The sequence below is a fragment of the Panulirus ornatus genome, chromosome 34, assembly GCF_036320965.1.
Source record: "Panulirus ornatus isolate Po-2019 chromosome 34, ASM3632096v1, whole genome shotgun sequence".
Classification (NCBI taxonomy): Eukaryota; Metazoa; Arthropoda; class Malacostraca; order Decapoda; family Palinuridae; genus Panulirus; species Panulirus ornatus.
In genome coordinates, this window is record NC_092257.1 from 1255805 (window position 1) to 1268083 (window position 12279).

Below are 12279 nucleotides of genomic sequence, written 5' to 3' on the forward strand. Positions count from 1 at the left end.
TTTCAACTAAAAACTTTTTATTGGCATTTCTAAGTACACAATGTTTGTGTTTATTTATGATCTATATAAAAATAACAAAATAACTTCCTAAGACTGTGTTCTTAAACAAAGTCTTACCCTGAAAAATCTTTGACCTGATCACATCCTTAAGTATTGTGATATTCATATCCTGAATGACTGCGAAATTGCCTGTAGTGATACTTTGTTTTTCTTTAATTGGGAATTTAAGATAATATTTCACCAGGATTCAGAACGTTTTCATGTTTTACAATTTTAGATATCAAGTTCTTCTGATAACATCTTCAGTTTAGCATCCAGACCACCCTTTTCCATCTCTGGTTCATGCTTGAGAATTTCTGAGGCTTCTTTCAGATGTTTTACTGCTTCTGTCATGTAGTCCTAATGAATCAAAGAAAAAGGAGCTTAATATTCTTAGCAGTTTTTGCAAACAGTAAAGGAAATCATTAACACCACTGATGAATGATGTTACCCATAAAAAAACATCTTCCAGTATCTTGTAAGCAGCAAATGATTTCACTTTGCCTCAAGTATGTATTTTGTAAAAGCACATCAATATAACTGTATACTCTACTTGGACATCTTATTTGTAAAATACTGGTTTCTGTGAAAATGCACAATTTGACCATGCAACATTTTATTACTTGTTGAAGGATTAATTTCTGTAAAGATTACTCAGTTTATGAAAGACATTAAAGATTTCCAGCTGAAGTACTATGTCACTAATACTAAAATAAAAGATGTCCTAATCTAAAGAGAAGTAAAATGAGAAATATAATGAGAAAAATAAAAGAATCTGTAAACAGAAATACATTTGAACCATATGAAAATACAAATGAAGGTGAAGCAAATGGGGTGAAGCAGTAAAAACATAGGTCTTGACATCTCCTATGATTGAGTAAGAGCATTTTGAAATGATCTTCGATGTAAGAACCATACCACCATTACTTTAATAATTTCATTTGTAAATCTGGGTTTCCCTTCTTTAAAAGTTTTTGTTAATGAAAGGGAAGAAGAGACAAGGGAAAGTATGTACAAATTCTAGAAAGGTGAAAAATCTGTCTTAAAATGTTCCAGGTCATAGTTATTGGAAAAGACAGAGGATAGAGCTACAAATCTTGGAGGAGTAAGGAAAGAATCAGTTATCAAAAATGACCCATCCTCGAGTTGCCAACAGCCACACAGTAATCATGTGACACAGCAGCTTACCGAGTGTTGCATGGTTTAGCTAGTGGTGGGTATGCACATGCAGCCAGCTCTCGAGGGCAAAAACCTATGTAAAACCTATTGTAGAGGGAAACTGAATTAACACTGTGCCATAGGGCAAATAGGTCAAGTTCTGAAGTAAGCCTTGGAGAGTTTATAAGTTGTACTGCTTTCAGTTCAACTCTATCAAGTAAGGAAGCAGAGCTAGTACCAACCAAGATGTGAGAGCAGTACTCCATACAAGGATCAATCCTTTATATAAATGGAGCAACTGGTTGGAAGAAAAGAAATTTCAAAATATAAATAGGACTTACTATTTCTTAGAAAAGACTTAGCTACTTAAAATGTGGGGTTTTCAAGCTAAGAGTGGATGTTACAGTGATAAGTTAAGAGTTGGAATTACAGAACCATTGAAGGGGGAGGAAAGTTGTGAGGAATTTTCAATAGAAAGATGGGCAGAAACTGGGTCATGAAGGCATTAAACATAACCAGATTTCGTCTGAGTTTACTGAAGTTGTGTCAAGATATGATGCAGATCGAGTGAGAGAAGAAAGAGCCATTTGAAGGATGTGGAGGAATGCAGTGTTGAGTCATCAGTTTATGAGCACAATAGCTTATTTGTGGAAGAAGGGAAATTGTGGTTAAAATGATAATGTTTCTTGAACTACTATTGGATTAAATGCAAGTGGCTATAATTGTCAGCTTTCATCGTAGGTAATTTGCATGGCATTTTCCATTACTTTTTCATTGTTATGTTTTGGCATCACAGTCATCTAACTGATGTTGCTGTGCTCCATTGTATTTGTAGGTCATAATCCATTGTCTTTATAACTCAATTCATTATCCAGGGTGATGTTAGTTTTCACATTCATCCTCTCCTTATCCCCTAAATACCTAGTGCCTTCATAAAAATTTCTTATGTTATGAAGCAAAAAATAAGGGCTTCAAACTTTCTTTTCCACTTCAAAATAAACTCAAGCAAAAATAAAGCATATGTACCAAAAAAGTTAACTTAGTTGGCCACAGCATAGTGTTGAAGTTAACACATAAAACCCCTTGTGAGAAGGCACAGGGGCTGAGAAGTGGGTGATGGAAGAGTTTCAGGGTGAGCATCTAACAAATTTGATATTGGCTCATGACTTATGAAAGAAATACATATAAACATAAAGGATGTGTACAAAAAAGTTAAGGAGCCATAACTTATAAGGCTGAGATAATCTCACGGATAATGCATAATTCCCCTGACGGACGTGTTAGGGTGAGTTTCGTGACCCACATTCATAAAATGACGCATCACTATTTATGGTCATCATTTGTACATATTTACACATCTGTCCTTCATATTTGTTTTGCTATTTCCCATGTGAACATCCAGAACAGATGACTGAGCCTTTAAGGTGAAAAAATCCTTATTTGGCTCTTTCCTATGTTCCCCTTTTGGAAAGCAGTGCAGGAGGGGAGGATCCCCCACAGTCACCTTTTATGACATGCGGATATATATGGGCAGTATACTTTCTCCACTATCCCAAGGAATAATACTTATACTTCTGAATTACTTCCAGAGAGTGATAGACTGTAATAAGCACCTGTATTGACCAAGAGACACTTAAAGGAACTGTATCACTATAAAAATATTAGCTGGTTGTTCAAAATAAGCCCAAGGCAGCTAATGTTCCTATCATGACTCCTAGCACCTGCTACACAAATCACCTTATGAGGATTTCTGGTATATAAGAGTTAAGGATGATTTTTCCATATGTTCCTACCACATAATGGTGATGTTCAACTTCCTTTCATAATGTACTTAACAGAAACTGAGTTAAGGCCTTTCATGTCAGTCCCTGACATTGTGGTAAGAATATTCTTGATCATGTTATTGGGAAAGGTAAGATATTAGAGTTTACCTGTGTTCCATCCTTGCTTATGATCTCGTTCGAGAGAAGCATCTTTGCCAGTGCTACAAGGGCAGCCTGAAGCTCAAACAGAAGTGTTCCCCGAAACAAACTCAGTCCAGGATCTATGATATCAGCCAACTCCAAGAGTTCCCGGCAATATGTCACTTTCCGTTCCAACTGCTCTCTTGTCATATCTGTAATATCACAATGTTTCGTAGCAAACTGATAGCATACATTTGGACAAAAGTTATGATTAGTATTACAAATTACTTTCAAAGAGTGGGGATTGAGCCTTCCAAATAAACAGTGGGGACATTAAAACAAGCAACATATTACAAACTTTATGTGGTTCTAATAGAATAGCATGAAAAAAAGGAATTAAATCTTAGGGATATAACTATGAGAAACTTTTTTCGTGTTTGTATCTTTACTGCGAAAACTGTTGTAGTACAGCAGTTATACCTGTATTCCATAATTTATCCACAATTCAAATTATAATATGTCATCACCTGTGACATGGTAAAATGGAGTGGAGGAGTACTGTGGGGAAAGAATGCGTGGAATGGTGTATGCAAGGGAGGCATGTAAGGACAGAAAAAAGTGGAGAAGCTTTTGCCATGGGCACCCCCCTTGTTGGGAGTTCCCAAAGAGAATGAGCATGAAGAGATAAAGAATACAACGCTCACTCTTTATAACAACTGGTCAGATCTAAACTGCAATACAGTGAGCTATTCAGTTCTGGTCACGAAACCTAATCACTGATGATGAAAAATTAGAATGACTTCAAAGAGCAATCAAGCAAATCCTTTCACTCAGAAATAAGCCTAAAGAGGAAAGACTCAAATATCTAAACTTTTTCTCAAAAAATGCACTGAATCGGAGATGTAATAGAAAATTTTTAAAAATAGATAATTTCAACACAGTATTTCTTTAGAGAGATTTATAGGTCAGAAATAACTTTATGAACAGAAAAGTAGATGTGACAACAAAATGGAAAAATGTATATTTCAGCTGTAGAGTGGTATAATATTAGAATAGCCTACTTCCAGAAGTGGTATGTACAATGACAATCAGTGTCTTCAAATTAGAGCCTGAGAGAAGTTCATGGATATTTTTTTGCTTGTCTTATACTTCATTGCCATATCCTGCATTAGTGATGTAGTGGCAGGAACGGATGAAGAAAGGCTGCATCCACTCATATTCATTCTCTGTCATGTGAAATGCACTGAAACCACAGCTCCGTATCCTTAACCAGGCCCTACAACCTTACTATTGTTTACCCTAGACGCTTCATGTGCCAGTAGTTCAGTCCACTGATGGCATATCGACCTGCTATCTTTCCACCAAAGACACACACATATTAGTGATTATATGATTATATGAAGTTTCTTGAGTATTCCTGGTAAATTATATGGGAGGGTATTGATTGAGAGGGTGAAGGCCTGTACAGAGCATTAGATTGGGGAAGAGCAGTGTGGTTTCAGAAGTGGTAGAGGATGTGTGGATCAGGTGTTTGCTTTGAAGAATGTATGTGAGAAATACTTAGAAAAGCAAATGGATTTGTATGTAGCATTTATGGATCTGGAGAAGGCATATGATAAGAGTTGATAGAGATGCTCTGTGGAAGGTATTAAGAATATATGGTGTGGGAGGCAAGTTGTTAGAAGCAGTGAAAAGTTTTTATCGAGGATGTAAGGCATGTGTACGTGTAGGAAGAGAGGAAAGTGATTGGTTCTCAGTGAATGTAGGTTTGCGGCAGGGGTGTGTGATGTCTCCATGGTTGTTTAATTTGTTTATGGATGGGGATGTTAGGGAGGTGAATGCAAGAGTTTTGGAAAGAGGGGCAAGTATGAAGTCTGTTGTGGATGAGAGAGCTTGGGAAGTGAGTCAGTTGTTGTTCACTGATGAGACAGCGCTGATGGCTGATTCATGTGAGAAACTGCAGAAGCTGGTGACTGAGTTTGGTAAAGTGTGTGAAAGAAGAAAGTTAAGAGTAAATGTGAATAAGAGCAAGATTATTAGGTACAGTAGGGTTGAGGGTCAAGTCAATTGGGAGGTAAGTTTGAATGGAGAAAAACTGGAGGAAGTAAAGTGTTTTAGATATCTGGGAGTGGATCTGGCAGCGGATGGAACCATGGAAGCGGAAGTGGATCATAGAGTGGGGGAGGGGGCGAAAATCCGGGGAGCCTTGAAGAATGTGTGGAAGTCGAGAACATTATCTCGGAAAGCAAAAATGGGTATGTTTGAAGGAATAGTGGTTCCAACAATGTTGTATGGTTGCGAGGCATGGGCTATGGATAGAGTTGTGCGCAGGAGGGTGGATGTGCTGGAAATGAGATGTTTGAGGACAATGTGTGGTGTGAGGTGGTTTGATCGAGTGAGTAACGTAAGGGTAAGAGAGATGTGTGGAAATAAAAAGAGCGTTGTTGAAAGAGCAGAAGAGGGTGTTTTGAAATGGTTTGGGCACGTGGAGAGAATGAGTGAGGAAAGATTGACCAAGAGGTTATATGTGTCGGAGGTGGAGGGATCGAGGAGAAGTGGGAGACCAAATTGGAGGTGGAAAGATGGAGTGAAAAAGATTTTGTGTGATCGGGGCCTGAACATGCAGGAGGGTGAAAGGAGGGCAAGGAATAGAGTGAATTGGATCGATGTGGTATACCGGGGTTGACGTGCTGTCAGTGGATTGAATAAGGGCATGTGAAGCGTCTGGGGTAAACCATGGAAAGCTGTGTAGGTATGTATATTTGCGTGTGTGGACGTGTATGTATATACATGTGTATGGGGGTGGGTTGGGCCATTTCTTTCGTCTGTTTCCTTGCGCTACCTCGCAAACGCGGGAGACAGCGACAAAGTATAAAAAAAAAAAAAAAAAAAATATATATATATATATATATATATTCTTTCTTTCAAACTATTCGCCATTTCCCACGTTAGTGAGGTAGCGTTAAGAACAGAGGACTGGGCCTTAGAGGGAATATCCTCACCTGGCCCCCTTCTCTGTTCCTTGTTTTGGAAAATAAAAAAAAAAAAATAAAAACGAGAGAGGAGGATTTCCAGCCACCTGCTCCCTCCCCTTTTAGTTGCCTTCTACGACACGCAGGGAATATGTGGGAAGTATTCTTAATCCTGTATCCCCAGGGATATATATGAATGAATATTTTTTTTATTATTATTTTGCTTTGTTGCTGTCTCCCGCGTTTGCGAGGTAGCGCAAGGAAACTGACGAAAGAAATGGCCCAACCCACCCCCATACACAATGTATATACATACACGTCCACACACGCAAATATACATACCTATACATCTCAATGTACACATATATATACACACACAGACACATACATATATACCCATGCACACAATTCACACTGTCTGCCTTTATTCATTCTCATCGCCACCTCGCCACACAAGGAATACCATCCCCCTCCCCCCTCATGTGTGCGAGGTAGCACTAGGAAAAGACAACAAAGGCCCCATTCGTTCACAGTCTCTAGCTGTCATGCAGTAATGCCCGAAACCACAGCTCCCTTTCCACATCCAGGCCCCACACAACTTTCCATGGTTTATCCCAGACGCTTCACATGCCCTGATTCAATCCACTGACAGCACGTCAACCCCAGTATACCACATCGATCCACTTCACTCTATTCCTTGCCCGCCTTTCACCCTCCTGCATGTTCAGGCCCCGATCACACAAAATCTTTTTCACTCCATCTTTCCACCTCCAATTTGGTCTCCCACTTCTCCTCGTTCCCTCCACCTCCGACACATATATCCTCTTGGTCAATCTTTCCTCACTCATTCTCTCCATGTGCCCAAACCATTTCAAAACACCTTCTTCTGCTCTCTCAACCACGCTCTTTTTATTTCCACACATCTCTCTTACCCTTATGTTACTTACTCGATCAAACCACCTCACACCACACATTGTCCTCAAACATCTCATTTCCAGCACATCCACCCTCCTGCGCACAACTCTATCCATAGCCCATGCCTCGCAACCATACAACATTGTTGGAACCATTTTTTTTTTTTTTTTCTTTTTTTTTGTAATTTTCCAAAAGAAGGAACAGAGAAGAGGTCCAGGTGGGGATATTCCCTCAAAGGCCCAGTCCTCTGTTCTTAACGCTACCTCGCTATCGCGGGAAATAGCGAATAATATGATGAAAAATATTATTTTTTTATTATACTTTGTCGCTGTCTCCCGCGTTTGCGAGGTAGCGCAAGGAAACAGACGAAAGAAATGGCCCAACCCCCCCATACACATGTATATACATACGTCCACACACGCAAATATACATACCTACACAGCTTTCCATGGTTTACCCCAGACGCTTCACATGCCTTGATTCAATCCACTGACAGCACGTCAACCCTGGTATACCACATCGCTCCAATTCACTCTATTCCTTGCCCTCCTTTCACCCTCCTGCATGTTCAGGCCCCGATCACACAAAATCTTTTTCACTCCATCTTTCCACCTCCAATTTGGTCTCCCTCTTCTCCTCGTTCCCTCCACCTCCGACACATATATCCTCTTGGTCAATCTTTCCTCACTCATTCTCTCCATGTGCCCAAACCACTTCAATACACCCTCTTCTGCTCTCTCAACCACGCTCTTTTTATTTCCACACATCTCTCTTACCCTTACGTTACTCACTCGATCAAACCACCTCACACCACACATTGTCCTCAAACATCTCATTTCCAGCACATCCATCCTCCTGCGCACAACTCTATCCATAGCCCACGCCTCGCAACCATACAACATTGTTGGAACCACTATTCCTTCAAACATACCCATTTTTGCTTTCCAAGATAATGTTCTCGACTTCCACACATTCTTCAAGGCCCCCAGAATTTTCGCCCCCTCCCCCACCCTATGATCCACTTCCGCTTCCATGGTTCCATCCGCTGCCAGATCCACTCCCAGATATCTAAAACACTTCACTTCCTCCAGTTTTTCTCCATTCAAACTCACCTCCCAATTGACTTGACCCTCAACCCTACTGTACCTAATGACCTTGCTCTTATTCACATTTACTCTTAACTTTCTTCTTCCACACACTTTACCAAACTCAGTCACCAGCTTCTGCAGTTTCTCACATGAATCAGCCACCAGCGCTGTATCATCAGCGAACAACAACTGACTCACTTCCCAAGCTCTCTCATCCCCAACAGACTTCATACTTGCCCCTCTCTCCAAAACTCTTGCATTTACCTCCCTAACAACCCCATCCATAAACAAATTAAACAACCATGGAGACATCACACACCCCTGCCGCAAACTACATTCACTGAGAACCAATCACTTTCCTCTCTTCCTACACGTACACATGCCTTACATCCTCGATAAAAACTTTTCACTGCTTCTAAAAACTTTCCTCCCACACCATATATTCTTAATACCTTCCACAGAGCATCTCTATCAACTCTATCATATGCCTTCTCCAGATCCATAAATGCTACATACAAATCCATTTGCTTTTCTAAGTATTTCTCACATACATTCTTCAAAGCAAACACCTGATCCACACATCCTCTACCACTTCTGAAACAACACTGCTCTTCCCCAATCTGATGCTCTGTACATGCTTTCACCCTCTCAATCAATACCCTCCCATATAATTTACCAGGAATACTCAACAAGCTTATACCTCTGTAATTTGAGCACTCACTCTTATCCCCTTTGCCTTTGTACAATGGCACTATGCACGCATTCCGCCAATCCTCAGGCACCTCACCATGAGTCATACATACATTAAATAACCTTACCAACCAGTCAACAATACAGTCACCCCCTTTTTTAATAAATTCCACTGCAATACCATCCAAACCTGCTGCCTTGCCGGCTTTCATCTTCCGCAAAGCTTTCACTACCTCTTCTCTGTTTACCAAATCATTTTCCCTAACCCTCTCACTTTGCACACCACCTCGACCAAAACACCCTATATCTGCCACTCTATCATCAAACACATTCAACAAACCTTCAAAATACTCACTCCATCTCCTTCTCACATCACCACTACTTGTTATCACCTCCCCATTTGCGCCCTTCACTGAAGTTCCCATTTGCTCCCTTGTCTTACGCACTTTATTTACCTCCTTCCAGAACATCTTTTTATTCTCCCTAAAATTTAATGATACTTCTCACCCCAACTCTCATTTGCCCTTTTTTTCACCTCTTGCACCTTTCTCTTGACCTCCTGTCTCTTTCTTTTATACATCTCCCACTCAATTGCATTTTTTCCCTGCAAAAATCGTCCAAATGCCTCTCTCTTCTCTTTCACTAATACTCTTACTTCTTCATCCCACCACTCACTACCCTTTCTAATCAACCCACCTCCCACTCTTCTCATGCCACAAGCATCTTTTGCGCAATCCATCACTGATTCCCTAAATGCATCCCATTCCTCCCCCACTCCCGGGTTATAGTGATGGGTGATTTGAATGCAAAGGTGAGTAATGTGGCAGTTGAGGGAATAATTGGTATACATGGGGTGTTCAGTGTTGTAAATGGAAATGGTGAAGAGCCTGTAGATTTATGTGCTGAAAAAGGACTGATGATTGGGAATACCTGGTTTAAAAAGCGAGATATACATAAGTATACTTATGTAAGTAGGAGAGATGGCCAGAGAGCGTTTTTGGATTACGTGTTAATTGACAGGCGTGCGAAAGAGAGACTTTTGGATGTTAATGTGCTGAGAGGTGCAACTGGAGGGATGTCTGATCATTATCTTGTGGAGGCTAAGGTGAAGATTTGTATGGGTTTTCAGAAAAGAAGAGTGAATGTTGGGGTGAAGAGGGTGGTGAGAGTAAGTGAGCTTGGGAAGGAGACCTGTGTGAGGAAGTACCAGGAGAGACTGAGTACAGAATGGAAAAAGGTGAGAACAATGGATGAAAAATATATATATATATATATATATATATATATATATATATATATATATATATATATTTTTTTTTTTTTTTTTTTTTTTTATTTTCGCAAAAGAAGGAACAGAGAATTGGGCCAGGTGAGGGTAGTCCCTCAAAGGCCCAGTCATCTGTTCTTAACGCTACCTCGCTAATGCAGGAAATGGCGAATAGTTTGAAAGAAAAGAAAAATATATATATATATATATATATATATATATATATATATATTTTTTTTTTTTTTTTTTTTTGCTTTGTCGCTGTCTCCTGCATTTGCGAGGTAGCGCAAGGAAACAGACGAAAGAAATGGCCCAACCCACCCCCATACACATGTATATACATACGTCCACACACGCAAATATACATACCTACACAGCTTTCCATGGTTTACCCCAGACGCTTCACATGCCCTGATTCAACCCACTGACAGCACGTCAACCCCGGTATACCACATCGATCCAATTCACTCTATTCCTTGCCCTCCTTTCACCCTCCTGCATGTTCAGGCCCTGATCACAAAATCTTTTTCACTCCATCTTTCCACCTCCAATTTGGTCTCCCACTTCTCCTCGTTCCCTCCACCTCTGACACATATATCCTCTTGGTCAATCTTTCCTCACTCATTCTCTCCATGTTCCCAAACCATTTCAAAACACCCTCTTCTGCTCTCTCAACCACGCTCTTTTTATTTCCACACATCTCTCTTACCCTTACGTTACTTACTCGATCAAACCACCTCACACCACACATTGTCCTCAGACATCTCATTTCCAGCACATCCACCCTCCTGCGCACAACTCTATCCATAGCCCACGCCTTGCAACCATACAAAATTGTTGGAACCACTATTCCTTCAAACATACCCATTTTTGCTTTCCGAGATAATGTTCTCGACTTCCACACATTCTTCAAGGCTCCCAGGATTTTCGCCCCCTCCCCCACCCTATGATCCACTTCCGCTTCCATGGTTCCATCCGCTGCCAGATCCACTCCCAGATATCTAAAACACTTTACTTCCTCCAGTTTTTCTCCATTCAAACTTACCTCCCAATTGACTTGACCCTCAACCCTACTGTACCTAATAACCTTGCTCTTATTCACATTTACTCTTAACTTTCTTCTTTCACACACTTTACTAAACTCAGTCACCAGCTTCTGCAGTTTCTAACATGAATCAACCACCAGCGCTGTATCATCAGCGAACAACAACCGACTCACTTCCTAAGCTCTCTCATCCCCAACAGACTTCATACTTGCCCCTCTTTCCAAAACTCTTGCATTCACCTCCCTAACAACCCCATCCATAAAGAAATTAAACAACCATGGAGACATCACACACCCCTGCTGCAAACCTACATTCACTTAGAACCAATCACTTTCCTCTCTTCCTACACGTACACATGCCTTACATCCTCGATAAAAACTTTTCACTGCTTCTAACAACTTGCCTCCCAAACCATATATTCTTAATACCTTCCACAGAGCATCTCTATCAACTCTATCATATGCCTTCTCCAGATCCATAAATGCTACATACAAATCCATTTGCTTTTCTAAGTATTTCTCACATACATTCCTCAAAGCAAACATCTGATCCACACATCCTCTACCACTTCTGAAACCACACTGCTCTTCCCCAATCTGATGCTCTGTACATGCCTTCACCCTCTCAATCAATACCCTCCCATATAATTTACCAGGAATACTCAACAAACTTATACCTCTATAATTTGAGCACTCACTCTTATCCCCTTTGCCTTTGTACAATGGCACTACGCAAGCATTCCGCTAGTCTTCAGGCACCTCACCATGAGCAAGCATTCTGCCAATCCTCAGGCACCTTACCATGAATTATACATACATTAAATAACTTTACCAACCAGTCAACAATACAATCACCCCCTTTTTTAATAAATTCCACTGCAATACTATCCAAACCCACTGCCTTGCCGGCTTTCATCTTCCACAAAGCTTTTACTACCCCTTCTCTGTTTACCAAATCATTCTCCCTAACCCTCTCACTTTGCACACCACCTCGACCAAAACACCCTATATCATCCACTCTATCATCAAATACATTTAACAAACCTTCAAAATACTCCATCTCCTTCTCACATCACCACTACTTGTTATCACCTCTCCATTAGCCTCCTTCACTGATGTTCCCATTTGTTCCCTTGTCTTACGCACTTTATTTACCTCCTTCCAAAACATCTTTTTATGCTCCCCAAAATTTAATGATACT

The 12279-nt window shown here is 40.4% G+C and overlaps 1 protein-coding gene across 2 annotated transcripts in view; it reads right to left on the minus strand.

The window, feature by feature from the left end:
* Positions 1 to 12279, minus strand: part of LOC139759746 (SET domain-containing protein SmydA-8-like) — a 66657-nt gene continuing 54378 nt past the window's right edge. For both annotated transcript variants that reach the window (XM_071682176.1, XM_071682177.1), the window contains exons 8-9: positions 3129 to 3313; positions 1 to 399 (exon numbers count right to left, since the gene is read on the minus strand). In XM_071682176.1, the coding sequence (XP_071538277.1) occupies positions 274 to 399; positions 3129 to 3313 (311 nt within the window). In that variant the 3' untranslated portion in view covers positions 1 to 273. The remainder of the gene's footprint in view (positions 400 to 3128; positions 3314 to 12279) is intronic.